General features: G+C 47.0%; 1 protein-coding gene across 2 annotated transcripts in view; it reads left to right on the plus strand.

Annotated features, from left to right (window-relative positions):
- The window catches only part of LOC144513224 (F-box/WD repeat-containing protein 7-like), a 47,608-nt gene that overhangs the window by 26,811 nt on the left and 4,254 nt on the right, over nucleotides 1-16,543 (plus strand). For both annotated transcript variants that reach the window (XM_078244226.1, XM_078244227.1), the window contains 9 exons: nucleotides 531-669; nucleotides 2,373-2,507; nucleotides 3,628-3,751; nucleotides 6,758-6,894; nucleotides 6,990-7,103; nucleotides 11,780-11,961; nucleotides 13,996-14,221; nucleotides 15,505-15,571; nucleotides 16,089-16,232. In XM_078244226.1, the coding sequence (XP_078100352.1) occupies nucleotides 531-669; nucleotides 2,373-2,507; nucleotides 3,628-3,751; nucleotides 6,758-6,894; nucleotides 6,990-7,103; nucleotides 11,780-11,961; nucleotides 13,996-14,221; nucleotides 15,505-15,571; nucleotides 16,089-16,232 (1,268 nt within the window). The remainder of the gene's footprint in view (nucleotides 1-530; nucleotides 670-2,372; nucleotides 2,508-3,627; nucleotides 3,752-6,757; nucleotides 6,895-6,989; nucleotides 7,104-11,779; nucleotides 11,962-13,995; nucleotides 14,222-15,504; nucleotides 15,572-16,088; nucleotides 16,233-16,543) is intronic.

Consider the following 16,543-nt stretch of genomic DNA (forward strand, 5'->3'; position numbering starts at 1 on the left):
TCTTCTTTCTGTCTTTCTGTCTCTCCTTTCTTACTGTCTTCTTTCTGTCTCTCTCTCCTTTCTTACTGTCTTCTTTCTCTCTCCTTTCTGTCTCTCCTTTCTGTCTTTCTGTCTCTCCTTTCTTACTGTCTTTCTCTCTCTCCTTTCTGTCTTCTTTCTCTCTCCTTTCTTACTGTCTTTCTCTCTGCTTTCTTACTGTCTCTCTCTCCTTTCTTACTGTCTTCTTTCTCTCTCTCCTTTCTTACTGTCTCTCTCTCCTTTCTTACTGTCTTTCTCTCTGCTTTCTTACTCTCTGTCTCTCCTTTCTTACTGTCTTCTTTCTCTCTCTCCTTTCTGTCTTTCTGTCTCTCCTTTCTTACTGTCTTGTTTCTCTCTCTCCTTTCTTACTCTCTTCTTTCTCTCTCTCTCCTTTCTTACTGTCTTCTTTCTTTTTGCATTTTGTAAGAGTTATGCGTTTTCTCCTTTTGGATTTTTTTTACACTAGCTTGGAAATGCCGATGCTAACATCCCTGTCGCTCTCTCTCCCCCAGTCCCGCCAGCCTGGTTCAGGCCACCACGCCGACCACGTTCGGCGACCTGCGGCTGGCCAACGGGCACTCTGCTCAGCGGCGGCGCGTCACCTCGGGCCCGCCCCCCTCCGGTCTGCAGGACTGGCTTCACATATTCCAGGTCAGCACACGCAGTCTGTGTATAAGTCTAAATATAAAAGTTGTCACTGTGGCCGGAGGCGTCACGTCTTCCTTCCTGCGCTAATTATGAAAACATTTCACACAAACGTCTTGACATTTATACCTCAAAGCTTAACGCCACTGTGATCATTATGCTCTGCAAAAAACCTGCTTTTCTGGCTGTTATTCAACGCATTAATTTGGGAACAGAATAATAAAAAAAGCTGAATGAATAATAATAATAAATAATAATGTATAGTATATAGCGCTTTAAACTGTACTCAAAGGCACTTTACAAGGTAAAAACAAAAGCAAGATATGTATAAAAACATCAATAACTAGAGATTAATATTAAAAAGGTGCCGCAAAACACCGTAGGAACAAATGGAAATAGCTTCGTTGTTTACAGGTGAAAAGCAGCTTTGAACAGATGGGTTTTGAAGTTAGCAAGTGATGTGGAAAGTCTCCGGTGGTGCCACTCAAACTCTGGGAAAATGTGCATATGGCTTCACTCACTGGCCCCCAAAAAAACAAACAATAGTAATAGGGGTGCATGGCATGATATATCGACTCAATATCGTTCTCGTGATATCACGTTGCAATATTATATCGAAAATGTCGCGATAAGTATGCAATATTTAGTTTATTTTGTGGAGCGCTGCGTCCCGTCCGTTGGCTGTGTAGCTTGAAACGCTGTAATGATCATGTTTCATTGGCCAGTGACCGTGCTACTTTCACGTGTTAGTGCACGTCAGCGCACGGGTCCATTACGTGACCAACCTTATGGAGCGTACCACGTGACGTGTGTCCATATTTGGACAGAGTGACAGTGTAAGTGAAGAAATAGAGACAACTAAACGGAACGAATCAGAGAAGAGAAAGAAAACTGGTGTCCTGTTCTCTTTATATATCGCAATATCACATTTTGTCAATATCGTGCAACCCTAAATAGTAATCTATTGAGTGGCTGGTAAAGTTGGAACATTTTTTTTGATGAGAGGTCAATTACGGTACATATTTTTAACGAATCATCCAACACTAAATGACGTACTTCATAACCAATACTTGTTATACTTGATGTGCTGGAACAAACTGCACCCAGTTGTTATGTTATTATTCACCACGCTTGTATTAGTGTTGACATACACACACACACACACACACACACACACACACACACACACACACACTCCTGCATTTCTTGATGCACTGAATTTGTATATATGTGAATAACTTCCGCTTGCTGCACGTAAACACTGAGCGTTAGAAGAGTGCTGCCTCCGAGCTGTTCTTATGTAACTAATTTTAAAAAAACATACAAGTGTACACACACACACACACACACACACACACACACACACACACACACAGACACACATTCACACACACTCAAATGACAATCTGTCTTTTGTAGCAAACAAAAAAAACATACACGTACACACACAGTCATACACACAGTCACACACACACACACACACTCACTCAAATGACAATCTGTCTTTTGTAGCCCAGGGGAAGAATGTTAAACGATTTCAGAGACGCAAAAGCTCTTTGAAACAAACCAAATAACACTCAGACATAAACAGAAACACACACAGGATAAATCACATTAAACAGAAAAAGAAAAACATTCTCAGACACACACACACACGCTCCAATAGAGTAAAAATGTCTGACTCTTGTTCTTGCGGTCCCCCCCTGCAGACGTGGAGCGGCCCCGAGAGGCTGTTGGCTCTGGACGAGTTGATCGACCGCTGTGAGACGAGTCAGGTGAAGCACATGATGCAGGTCATCGAGCCGCAGTTCCAGAGAGACTTCATATCCCTGCTGCCCAAAGAGGTACACACATTTACACTTACCTTAAGTACAAATTAAACGTATTTGTACTTTACTTGAGCCTTTCCATGTTCTGCTACTTTCTACTTGTACTCCTCTACATCTCAGAAGTAAATCTTGTACTTTTTACTCCACTACATTTGTCTTGATGGCTTTAGTTACTTTTACAATCGCAGCAAAGAGACAGTCGGGGCGATTCAGTTGTTTTTTTTTAAGCCCAACTGAAATCACATTTACAGTACGTGTCCATATACGCTTCCCAGCATTGCACGCTAGTGAGCTCTCCACCAGTTTCTCTTCACTGACCAATGACAAGCAAAGAAAACAATCTCTGCCCTCCTACAACTGTGATGGCTGGCCTAGCTGCTAGCGTGGCACGCCCTCATACTCTGCTTCTGACTGGCTAGTAGTCCTTACCTAGGTACTGTCAGGGCACGCCCTCATACTCTGCTTCTGACTGGCTAGTAGTCCTTACCTAGCTACTGTCAGGGCACGCCCTCATACTCTGCTTCTGACTGGCTAGTAGTCCTTACCTAGCTACTGTCAGGACACGCCCTCATACTCTGCTTCTGACTGGCTAGTAGTCCTTACCTAGCTACTGTCAGGGCACGCCCTCATACTCTGCTTCTGAATGGCTAGTAGTCCTTACCTAGTTACTGTCAGGACACGCCCTCATACTCTGCTTCTGACTGGCTAGTAGTCCTTACCTAGCTACTGTCAGGGCACGCCCTCATACTCTGCTTCTGACTGGCTAGTAGTCCTTACCTAGGTACTGTCAGGGCACGCCCTCATACTCTGCTTCTGACTGGCTAGTAGTCCTTACCTAGCTACTGTCAGGGCACGCCCTCATACTCTGCTTCTGACTGGCTAGTAGTCCTTACCTAGCTACTGTCAGGGCACGCCCTCATACTCTGCTTCTGACTGGCTAGTAGTCCTTACCTAGGTACTGCACATGTGCGACTCCCAACAAAGATGGAACAGAAGTGAGATGCCTCACTCTGTAGCTAAAACAGAGAGCTCAACACACTGTATTCTGGTACAACCTCTAAATACAATTATGAACCTGAAAATGAGCAATGAGTGAAACCTGTAGACACCCTGAGTGTTTTAACTCTGTGTTTAGTTAGCGCTGTACGTGCTGACGTTCCTGGCTCCAAGAGACCTGCTGCAGGCCGCTCAGACCTGCCGGTACTGGAGGATCCTGGCTGAAGACAACCTGCTGTGGAGGGAGAAGTGCCGCGAGGAAGGTAAACACTCAACTGAAAAATGAAATGGTTAAAATACCCCCCCCCCCCCACCTAATGACTGTAGTTGGACTTCTTCAGCTTTAAAGCTACAGTGCGTAGTTTCTGTCGCCCCCATGAGGAATTCTAAGTAATGACAACAAAACTGTCGGTACGTCCACATGATACAAGCCTTCTGTGATTCACACAGTTGCTTTTAACCAAGGAGGACACGGAGGATTAAAAAAACATAACGGACTCTTCAGAAGAGGTCATTATCTTCACTGGAGTTTCTTCGTGCGAAAGTCGCCGGGCGCCACAACTTATTTGACAGTGGCTTGAATGTAATGGACGTTCATCAAGTTACGCGCAAAAAATTTCAGTTTTGTCTTCAAGCTTGTTGAGTGTTATTTATTTATTATCTGCTCTAGCTTTTTTTCAACGTTTTAGACACAGATATGGTGATAATAACGCTCCAAAACGATGTGAAAAAGAGACACAAACCGACTACAAAGAGACGCCAAATGACCACAGAGACTCAAAACAACCCCAAAGAAAACAAAAATGTCCAAAAAAGGACTACAAAGAGACGCAAAAAGAGACAAAATCCCATAAAGAGACACAAAATGCATGGGGGGGGGGGGATAGCATTTTTTAAATTAAAAAAACTTCCTTGAGGAAGGACGCCTAAACCTCCCGCCAAATACACACATCTAAGTCTGTCACGAAGCTCGGAAATACACTGAAATAGATACAAAAGTTAGTCAATAATCTTAGATTTTTGGCAGCTTCAGTCCTTGATGGGTTCAACGACATGAAGTTTGTATTCTACGATGACACACTTATGACATTTGCTTGATGAATCGCCTCCCAAAACGTATAAAATGGGCGGGGGGGTAAACGCATGTGTTTTTCTGTCGTGACTGAGAGTCTATCATGCAATGCCTGAGCAGGGACTCGGTACTGTAGGTGTGTGTTTTCAACAGGGGGAATATTAAAAGCAGGATACAAACAGAAGGCCAGTTTACTGGATGTACAGTGCTTCCTAACCTGAGTGTGTAACATGCAAATACAGCTACACACGCAGTCAGTCAGTCATTCCTTCATTCAGCGCAATGCAGTGTGTGTATGTGCTGTGTGCACATTGTGTGCGCATTGTGTGTGCTGTGTGCGCGTTGTGTGTGCTGTGTGCGCGTTGTGTGTGCTGTGTGTGCGTTGTGTACAAACAGAAGGCCAGTTTACTGTATGTACAATGCTTCCTAACCTGAGTTTGTAACATGCAAATACAGCTACACATACAGTCAGTCAGTCACTCCTTCATTCATTCAGTGCAGTGTGTGTGTGTGTGTGTGTGTGTGTGTGTGTGTGTGTGTGTGTGTGTGTGTGTGTGTGCTCTCCTCCCTCTGGGCGTTCTGCCAGTCAGCCAAGATTCACTGCCAGCACTCAGCAGCCATACCAATGAGCCTACCTAGCGTTAGCACCTCGCCACAGCCATACTAATGAAGCCAGCGTTGACTGCAGCCCACCAGCTTCATAAATAAAGCTAATTTGTATTAGCGCTGCGCCCTCTGTCACACCGGTGGGAGCAGTGTTGGCATTAGCTAGCACTCAGTGAGAATATAAAGGCAGCTAACCTGCATTAGCTGAATGCCAGCTACATACTGATGAAACTGGGGGGGTCATCTCTGTGTTATTGATATAAACCAACATTGTCAGAGATTGGTAAGGGCTGTGTTTGCAGATCAAATTGCAGCAAAGATATAGACGGGACTTTTCAGATGCAGTTGTTTCTGATTGGTAAGGTTGTTTGCATTCTGACTACAGCTCTTTCTCCGCAGTGCTGTGGGAGAAAGGTCTGGCTACACCACAGATGCATTCTGGGATAGGAGGAAAAAAAAACTCTCTGGGTTGTTTGCATTTCTGTGAACCAATCACAATCGTCTTGGGCGGCGCTAAGCTCCGGACGCAGCAACGGTGGCTCTGCTGAGTAGTCTCGGGAAGGAACTTGTTTAAGAACATTTGCACCCCTGCAAAAGAAAACGCCACAAACAATATTAAATGAAGTTAACTGTTGACACAATACAGTAACGTGAGCTATTTAAATCAGCTGATGCATGGTTAAACCTTATTGGCTCTTACCAGTGTATCTGTGTGTACTTCGTCCACAGCAATCCCACCAATCAGTCCCAAAACATCCCGTTAGAGAGGAAATGCCCTCAGCATATTCTTTGTAAATCTTCACAATCATGAGAACGTATCGTGACATAAGTATCGTGATGAGATCGTATCGTGATATTGTATCGTGACATAAGTATCATGATGAGAACGTATCGTGACATAAGTACTGTGATATTGTATCGTGACATAAGTATCGTGATGAGAACGTATCGTGATGAGATCATATCGTGACATAATTATTGTGATGAGAACGTATCGTGACGAGATCGTATCGTGACATAATTATTGTGATGAGAACGTATCGTGACGAGATCGTATCGTGACATAATTATTGTGATAAGAACATATCGTGACGAGATCGTATCGTGACATAAGTATCGTGATGAGAACATATCGTGATATTGTATCGTGACGATAACGTATCGTGACGAGAACGTATCGTGACGAGAACGTATCGTGACGAGAACGTATCGTGACGATAACGTATCGTGACGAGAACGTATCGTGACATAAGCATCGTGATGAGAACGTATCGTGACATAAGCATCGTGATGAGAACGTATCGTGAGGCCTCTGGTGATTCCCACCCCTAGAGGACGCCCTCTCTAGGCGAGCTCGGCCCGCTTGTTTTGCCCCCGCAGCCGAGTGCAACTGCTGTGTTTGCAAAATACCCCCAAATGAACAGAACCCGGGGGTGCAAGGTTCCGCTTTTTCCAAAACAACCGGTCCAAATGAGCTAGGTGTGAACGCACCAGAAACAAAACCAGAAAAGACTCTTTTTATTCTTTAAAAAAAACAATATAAGTCAGATGACTAATCAATTATCAAAACTGTCTCTCATCCTCTCCCCAGGTGTGTCAGAGTACGCATTGGCGCGTCGCAGGAAGTGTGAGCGTCCGGGCGTGGCGGTCAGTCCGTGGAAGTCGGCCTACATCAGACAACACCGCATCGAGAACAACTGGAGGAAGGGGGACACGGGAGAGCCCATGGTAGAGCAGCCGCACTGACTCCGCTGGAGTGTTTGATGTGTAAACGTGGACGGAGCGCCGTTTAACTCCGCCTGTCTCTCTGTTTCTCCCCGCAGGTGTTGAAAGGTCACGACGACCACGTTATCACATGTCTGCAGTTCAGCGGCGACCTCATCGTCAGCGGCTCCGACGACAACACGCTCAAAGTCTGGTCCGCCGTCTCCGGCAAGGTGGGTGTCAGCAGAGGCCGACAGATTGATTATGTAGATCATTGTTTTCTGCTGCCAAAGCTGTAAACACACGTCTGTTAGGGGCAGGAGGGGGGATCCATACGGCACAGATACAATGCATAGATATCAATACACAGACGCCAAGTATCGATCTTAAATTATATAAACTGCACATGAGAATTGAACTCTTTGGTGCTAGAATAATGAAATCAATTGCTCTTTCAGTCCACTAGATAAGTTATCTTTTTAGATAATGTAAAACAGATGTTGAGGGTGGCCGGTTTAGCTCAGTTGGTAGAGCAGGCGCACACACAGGTTTACTCCTCGACGCAGCGGTTTGACTCCAAACTGCGGCCCTTTGCTGCATGTCATCCCCCCCCTCTCTCTCCCCTTTGCTGCATGTCATCCCCCCCCTCTCTCTCCCCTTTGCTGCATGTCATCCCCCCTCTCTCCCCTTTGCTGCATGTCATCCCCTCTCTCTCCCCTTTGCTGCATGTCATCCCCCCCTCTCTCCCCTTTGCTGCATGTCATCCCCCCCTCTCTCTCCCTTTGCTGCATGTCATCCCCCCTCTCTCCCCTTTGCTGCATGTCATCCCCCCCTCTCTCCCCTTTGCTGCATGTCATCCCCCCCCCCTCTCTCCCCTTTGCTGCATGTCATCCCCCCTCTCTCTCCCTTTGCTGCATGTCATCCCCCCCCTCTCTCCCCTTTGCTGCATGTCATCCCCCTCTCTCTCCCCTTTGCTGCATGTCATCCCCCCCTCTCTCCCCTTTGCTGCATGTCATCCCCCCCCTCTCTCTCCCCTTTGCTGCATGTCATCCCCCCCCCCTCTCTCCCCCTTTGCTGCATGTCATCCCCCCTCTCTCTCCCCTTTGCTGCATGTCATCCCCCACCTCTCTCCCCTTTGCTGCATGTCATCCCCCCCCTCTCCCTTTGCTGCATGTCATCCCCCCTCTCTCCCCCTTTGCTGCATGTCATCCCCCCTCTCTCTCCCTTTGCTGCATGTCATCCCCCCCCCCTCTCCCCTTTGCTGCATGTCATCCCCCCCCTCTCTCCCCTTTGCTGCATGTCATCCCCCCCCCCTCTCTCCCCTTTGCTGCATGTCATCCCCACCTCTCTCTCCCCTTTGCTGCATGTCATCCCCCCCCCCTCTCTCCCCTTTGCTGCATGTCATCCCCCCTCTCTCCCTTTGCTGCATGTCATCCCCCCTCTCTCCCCCTTTGCTGCATGTCATCCTCCCCCTCTCTCCCCTTTGCTGCATGTCATCCCCCCTCTCTCTCCCCTTTGCTGCATGTCATCCCCCCCCTCTCGCTCCCCTTTGCTGCATGTCATCCCCCCTCTCTCTCCCCTTTGCTGCATGTCATCCCCCCCTCTCTCTCCCCTTTGCTGCATGTCATTCCCCCCTCTCGCTCCCCTTTGCTGCATGAACATTTCACTTTATGAGGTTTTTTAACATTAATATGAGTTCCCCCAGCCTGCCTATGGTCCCCCAGTGGCTAGAAATGGTGATAGGTGTAAACCGAGCCCTGGGTATCCTGCTCTGCCTTTGAGAAAATGAAAGCTCAGATGGGCCGATCTGGAATCTTCCCTTTATGACATCATAAGGGGAAAGGTTACCTCCCCTTTCTCTGCTTTGCCCACCCAGAGAATTTGGCCCCCCCATGAGAGAGAGAGAGACATCATGGCTTTCAAATGAGCAAAGCGGCAGTTGGTCAAGGCCAAAATAAACAGTGCAAAAATTCAAGAGACTTAAATTAAAATGGAAACATTCACAACACAGAATATGAAAGAAATACATAAACATTAAGGTAATGATAACGAGTTAACGCAAATTCCTTTTAACGCCACGCGACAAATATGGTCTTAAGAGTCACTTTGCTTCATTAATTGGAGTATAACAGAGGCTTTTAATGTACAACATGACTTAATAGGATTCTGTAAAGCTTATGTGGCTGAAAAAATAAGAGAAAGCAGTAGAATAGAAGAGATTAGCGGCAGGGGGACCAGTTGTGTTGGTCAGGGTGTGGCGGTGAGACTGTCTGTGTACACTGACCGCCCGAGGCTGCTCTGTTTGAATCCACAACCTTTCTGTGTGTTAAAGGTGACGAGACGAGTTTACAGTCTCTCTCTCTCTCTCTGTCTCTCTCTCTCTCTCTCTCTCTCTCTCTCTCTGTCTCTCTCTCTCCCTCTCTCTCTCTCTGTCTCTCTCTCTGTCTCTCTCTCTCTCTCTCTCTCTCTCTCTCTCTCTCTCTCTCTCTCTCTCTCTCTCTCTCTCTCCCTCTCTCTCTCTCTCTCTCTCTCTCTGTCTCTCTCTCTCTCTCTCCCTCTCCCTCTCTCTCTCTCTGTCTCTCTGTCTCTCTCTCTTTGTGTCTCTCTCTGTCATGTATTTCTGCAGTTGCACGCCCTTCCTGTCTCCCTCAAGTTCTGTACTTAAAGAGATAGTTCAGATCTTTTTTTAAAGTGTGGTTGCATGAGATACTTTCTGCTGTCCGACAGCTCTCTGCGACGGGGAACTGAAGCCGTTATCTCTGCTCTCTTCAAAGCCACCAGACTCCTTTTGACAAAAAAACGACATTTTACCTCGCAGAACGCGGGAGTTGCTGCTCTAACGCTGCCTCCGTCAGGTACTTCAAAGTAAAGTTCGGCAGCTAACTGAGGAAATGAAATAGTTTAATTAGGGATGGTGAGATTTCGGGTGATGTGTTTGTAACCGAGGAATCTTTTTCTTCTAAAAGTGTTCTTTTGAGGTTGGTGCTAATTTTCTTCTATTAGAGGAACCCGGACATCTTCTTTACACTTTTTGGAACAGATTTCAGATGTACAAATGGTTTGCGTTATTGTGTGACTTTGGTGTTTTTTTTAAACATTTAGAAACCTAACAAAACAGCAAACTAACTAACAGACAGAGGCAGCGGTAGAGCAGCAACTCCCGTGTTCTGCGAGGTAAAATGTCTGTTTTTGTCAAAGGAGTCTGGTGGCGGCTTCAGTTCCCCGCCGTAAAGGGCTGTCTGAACATATTCTAAATACAGCACACACTTAAACTGAAATAGATGTTTTTAGTTTAGTCTAAAAAAACTCCTGCCTGCTTCTCCAAACAATTGGCGTGCCGACCGCCATCTACTGTAGCTAACGCACGGACTACGGAGAAGTAGCTCAGCCAACCACACTGTAAAAACATCCAAACTGTCCCTTTAAGGGAAAGGATCTGAATACTTACAGTACATCAACCTGGTTTCGGTAGAACATTCTTCAACCGGGCACACCTGCTCTCTCTTCCGTCTAGACCTGCCTGTGTGTGTGTGTGTGTGTGTGTGTGTGTGTGTGTGTGTGTGTGTGTGTGTGCGCGTGTGCGTGTGCGTGTGCGCACCCTGCCGAAAGAAAAACACTAACACACCCACACATCTATAGCCTAAAGGGATGACAAGGCGTGTTTCCTCTCGCCTCAAAGGCAGTTGAGTTTTAAATTATCTTTATCAGCCGGACGTGATGAGGGTTAGACATGATGACAGTTAGACGTGATGAGGGTTAGACGTGATGACAGTTAGACGTGATGAGGGTTAGACATGATGACAGTTAGACGTGATGAGGGTTTGACTCGCCTCGCTGCTGATAGAAATCACAGCAGTAACGGCGAGTTTCAGAGAGCTGCAGTGTTCTCCCCTCTCTCAGCAACAGTTGCCAAGGAAAAGTTTCCCTCTGTTGCCACCGCTACGACACCTTCAAGGTGAAACTGTATTTTCTGTCTCTCTCTCTCTCTCTCTCTCTCTCTCCCTCTGTCTGTCTCTCTCTGTCTCTCTCTCCCTCTGTCTCTCTCTCCCTCTGTCTCTCTCTCTGTCTCTCTCTCTCTCTCTCTCTCCCTCTCTGTCCCTCTGTCTGTCTCTCTCTCTCCCTCTGTCTCTCTCTCTCTCTCTCTGTCTCTCTCTCTCTCCCTCTCTCTCTCTCCCTCTGTCTCTCTCTCTCTCCCTCTCTCTCCCTCTCCCTCTGTCTCTCTCTCTCTCTCCCTCGGTCTCTCTCTCTCTCTCTCTCTCTCTCTCTCTCTCTGTCTCTCTCTCTCTCTCTCTGTCTCTCTCTCCCTCTGTCTCTCTCTCTCTCTCTCTGTCTCTCTCTCTCTGTCTCTCTCTCCCTCTGTCTCTCTCTCTCTCCCTCTGTCTCTCTCTCTCGCTCCCTCTCTCTCTCTCTCCCTCTGTCTCTGTCTCTGTCTCTCTCTCTGTCTTTCTCTCTCTCTCTCTCTTGCTTTCTCTTTCCTCTGTCTTCAACGGTAGCTCTGAAAGTAAACACACACTTTTATATATTATATTAAAACACACACATTAACTTAATTTCCACTTTAATTAAAAGCAGATTGAATTAATTGGTGAATTTAATTGGCATCGTTACCTAATCTGGATTTTTAATACATTCTTTTGGTTAATGGGATTTGTGTAATTATTCTCAGTAAATGGGTATTTTTAAAATGAATGTATTACCATTTCTTTAAGGTTTTTTTGCGTGTAATTTTCACCTTAATTTAAAAGTGTAGCGGCAGAGACTGGAAATGGGGGCAGAGAGGTGGGAATGACGTGCAGCGAAGGTGATGTGGCTGTAACTACTCAGGGCCCAAAGCTGCTCCAGAAGACGTCCCGTTACTGTGTTCTCAGTGGAGTCGGTGGCGAGTTAACGAGTCTTCTCTGTCTCTCAGTGTCTGCGGACGCTGACGGGTCACAGCGGCGGCGTGTGGTGCAGTCAGATGGCGGCCGCCACGGTGATCAGCGGCTCCACTGACCGCACGCTGCGCGTGTGGGACGCCGAGAGCGGAGAGTGTGTCCACACGCTGTACGGACACACGTCCACTGTGCGCTGCATGCATCTCCACGGCAACAGGTAAAAAACACACACACACTCACTCACTCACACTCACACACACACACATACACTCACTCACTCACACTCACTCACACACTCACTCACTCACTCACTCACTCACTCACTCACTCACTCACTCTCACTCACACACATACACACACTCACTCACACTTACGCACGCACTCACTCACTCACACACTCGACACACTCACTCTCTCTCACGCACGCACACACACTCATTCACTCACTCACTCACACTCTCACGCACGCACACACACACTCACTCACTCACTCACACTCTCACGCACGCACACACACACACTCACTCACTCACACTCTTACGCACGCACACACACACACTCACTCACTCACACTCACTCACACACTCACTCACACACTCACACACTCGACACACTCACTCTCACTCACTCACGCACGCACACACTCACTCACTCACTCACTCACTCACACTCTCACTCACACACATACACTCACTCACTCACTCTCACTCACACTCACTCACTCACTCACTCACTCACACACACACACACTCGACACACTCACTCACACACACTCACACACTCTCACTCACACACACTCACTCACTCACTCACACTCTCACGCACGCACACACACACTCTCACTCACTCACACTCACTCTCAAGCACGCACACACACTCATTCACTCACTCACGCACTCACACACTCTCACGCACGCACACACACTCACTCACTCACACTCACTCACTCACACACACACACACACACACACACATGCACACACACACTCACTCACACTCACTCACACACACACACGCACACACACTCATTCACTCACTCACTCGCGCGCTCACGCACACACACTCACTCACTCACACTCTCAAGCACGCACACACACTCATTCACTCACTCACTCACTCACTCACTCACTCACACACTCACTCACTCACACTCTCACGCACGCACACACACACTCTCACTCGCTCACACACACTCACACACTCACTCACATGCACACACGCACACACGCGCACACACACACACACACACTCTCACTCACACACTCACACACACCCACTCACACACACACACACGCACACACATTGCCTGCCCTGCACGAAGCAACTGGGTCAGCACAGAATGTACACACACTCATTTACACAATGACACAGAAACACACTTTCCTCTCATGCTAATACAGTATCTAATACCAGTTCAGACCAAAGATTCGCAACGAGACATGTTGAAACGTGCGAGGTATAATTAAATAATAATTAAAAATAATAATTATTTATCAAAGAATAGACGGGAGCACTGAAGGTCTTCTCGAGGTTCGTTTTTTACTTGCTTGCAAGCAGAGTCAATTTTACAGCACCCAGCAAGTACAGAAAAATGACTAACGATAGCCTTCAACAGCAGCTGTATTGTTTCTATGAGTACAATACAGTCATAATACAAAAGGCGATGTTGTCTCTTATTTCTGGTCAGGCAGGGCTCCTCCTCCTCAGTGGTTTTCACAAGGTTAGTCAGTGGCTCCCATGATTATCTCGTGAGAGTGCCAGCAATATTTTGGCTTTCTACCATGCAAAAATGCTAACAGAAAAGTGAAGAGTATCATAGTTTTCTAACACAAGGTCTGCAACGTTCTGCCTGCCAGTTCACACCGAGACGAGTCGGTGACGCCATCAGCTGGTTTCCAGTCGAGCGGAGGCGGGCGGGCTCAGACCGCTGCAACTTTTCCCTGCAGCGTTCTAAAAACCATTTCATCTCGTTGGAAATCTTTGGTCTGAACTGGGCTTTACATTTTGCCGCATTCATTACCATGACAGCCAGAAAAAAACTTACATGCACACATTCAAAGCTGGCACATATACACACGCTCTAGATTTACAGTATACACGCACTCTGTCTGCGCAACATGAAGCAACTGGGTCAGTGCAGCATGAACACTAATTTAGGAGACAGAAACACACTTCCTTCTCATGCTAATAAGATGATTGGCTGAAGCTGCAGTGATGTCATACCCCTCTCTGTCTCTCTCTCTCGTCTCAGGGTGGTGTCAGGCTCTCGGGACACGACGTTGCGTGTGTGGGACGTGTCGACGGGCCGCTGCGAGCACGTGCTGACGGGCCACGTGGCGGCGGTGCGCTGCGTTCAGTACGACGGCCGCCGCGTGGTGTCGGGCGGCTATGACTACATGGTGAAGGTGTGGGACCCCGAGACGGAGGTGTGTCTGCACACGCTGCAGGGACACACCAACAGAGTGTACTCGCTGCAGGTACGCACACACGACTATAAAGTAGTGTAAAGCCTAAAAAGCTGTTTCATGCTTCTGCGTTCAGCGCGCTGTGGTCGGGGCGCTGTGGTCGGGGCCAAAAAAATGACATAACGTTATTTATAATAAGTTCATTTGATTCACTGCTGCTACATATAGTGTTTTGACCTCGACGACCCAACTGCATTTTACCGTAAACTTGTGACTAGTTAACTTTCTAAAGCGGGCGCAATCGCTTGTTTGCTAAGAGTCGGGTCGGGACTCCAGCATTAACACACTGGCAACGTTGTATTCAGAACGTAAAATACTTTTTAGAGGATTATTAATGTGTGATTGTGTAAAGGTGTTCACGAGATAGATACCAACCTTTCATGAACTTTGCCAGCCGTCTTTCTCTGGTTTTGATGGAGACAGATGCTGTGTGCACGAGGGGAGGGTGGGTGTGTGTGTGTCTGTCTGTGTGTCTGTCTGTCTGTCTGTCTGTCTGTCTGTCTGTCTGTGTGTGTGTGTGTGTCTGTCTGTCTGTCTGTGTGTGTGTGTGTGTGTGGATGTGTGTGTGTCTGTCTGTCTGTCTGTGTGTGTGTGTGTGTGTGAGATGTGTGTGTGTCTGTCTGTCTGTCTGTGTGTGTGTGTGTGTGTGATGCGTGAGAGGAGAGGAGGAGAGAGATGGAGGAGAGCAGGGAAAGGAAATGCAGCTCAACGAATACGCTGCGTGTTTTAAATAGTGTTTTTTAAAAATAAATAAATTGTGGCGGCAGTATGTTGATTTTATGGCGCACCGCCACAAATTAGTCTGTGTGTGGGGAAACGCTGGTCACCGCGAATCGCCTGAAGAACACACTTCTTCTCTCCGGCAGCCAACCATTGCCACACGGTCCATGCAACCACCTCCGCGTTGTTACAGAACCGTGGAGGAGCACTCACTCTCCGCACAACCTCTGCACACAGTCAGCCCCTCGCTGAACGCAAGAAGCATGAAACGGCTTTAAGTGTCCTAGTAAGTCTGATAAATGTCCTCGAGTGATGTCACTTGAGTCAGCGTCTGTTGAAGACTACAAGTTAAAAAAAGGTTAAAAATAAATAAATAAATAATGTGGACGTGAGACCTTTTTGTAGCTCGCTGCTCATCTCTGATCCAGGCTGCAGAAAACATTAGCTGCTACTAGCATAACACACTAGAGTTGTGGGTAATGTAGGGGCCAGGTTGTGTGTGTGTGTGTGTGTGTGTGTGTGTCAGGTTGTGTGTGTGTGTGTTCATTCATTCATGTTATCTTCTCTCCTTGCAGTTTGACGGTGTGTTCGTGGTGAGCGGCTCGTTGGACACTTCGATCAGAGTCTGGGATGCAGAGACAGGTAGAGACACTGATTACATTTACAACTAAATCTGAACCAGATGACGGCAAAGCTGGTGTCATCAGAATCATTTAAAACAATATTATAAGCACAAAGAAATTAGTGTTTTAAATTTTTCTATTTTAATTAGTATGAATTAATTTTTATAATTTATTTTTATATAATTAAAAACATTTATTTTATTATTTTTGGTTTACTTATTTTTTATAATAATAAAGACAAACAAATTTTTGTTTTTTGTTTTTATGAAATGAAAAAACATTGGGGCATTTTTTGTTATTTTTATTTATTTTTTTAATTAATTATATTATCTTTTTGTTTGTTTTTTAAGTGTGTTCTCCCTAAGTCATTATACCATTATGTTTTTATGGAAAAGAAGAATGGCAATACCTTGTTTTGTTATCTCTGGAAATGATGCTTCACGGCACACTGTGGCTTTAAATCGGCCTGAATCTGTTAAAAATAATCCCTGTTTATTCAAAGTGAAACCAGCTAACCTCTAACCTGTCCTGTCCAGGTGGGTGTGTGCACACGCTGACGGGCCACCAATCACTGACCAGCGGCATGGAGCTGCGAGACAACATCCTGGTGTCCGGGAACGCCGACTCCACTGTCCGAGTGTGGGACGTCCGCACGGGACAGTGTCTCCACACACTGCAAGGTGAGAGAGGGAGAGAGAGAAAGACGGCCGAGCAGGGGGAATGAGAGGGGGAAACGCCAGAGCAGGGGGAATGAGAGGGGAAGCGCCAGAGCAGGGGGGAATGAGAGGGAAACACCAGAGCAGGGGGAATGAGAGAGGGAAACGCCAGAGCAGGGGGGAATGAGAGGGGGAAACGCCAGAGCAGGGGGAATGAGAGGGGGGAAACACCAGAGCAGGGGGGGAATGAGAGGGGAAACGCCAGAGCAGGGAATGAGAGGGAAACGCCAGAGCAGGGGGAATGAGAGGGGGAAACGCCAGAGCAGGGGGAATGA

Source organism: Sander vitreus, unplaced genomic scaffold (genome assembly GCF_031162955.1).
Source record: "Sander vitreus isolate 19-12246 unplaced genomic scaffold, sanVit1 ctg154_0, whole genome shotgun sequence".
NCBI classification, from domain to species: Eukaryota; Metazoa; Chordata; class Actinopteri; order Perciformes; family Percidae; genus Sander; species Sander vitreus.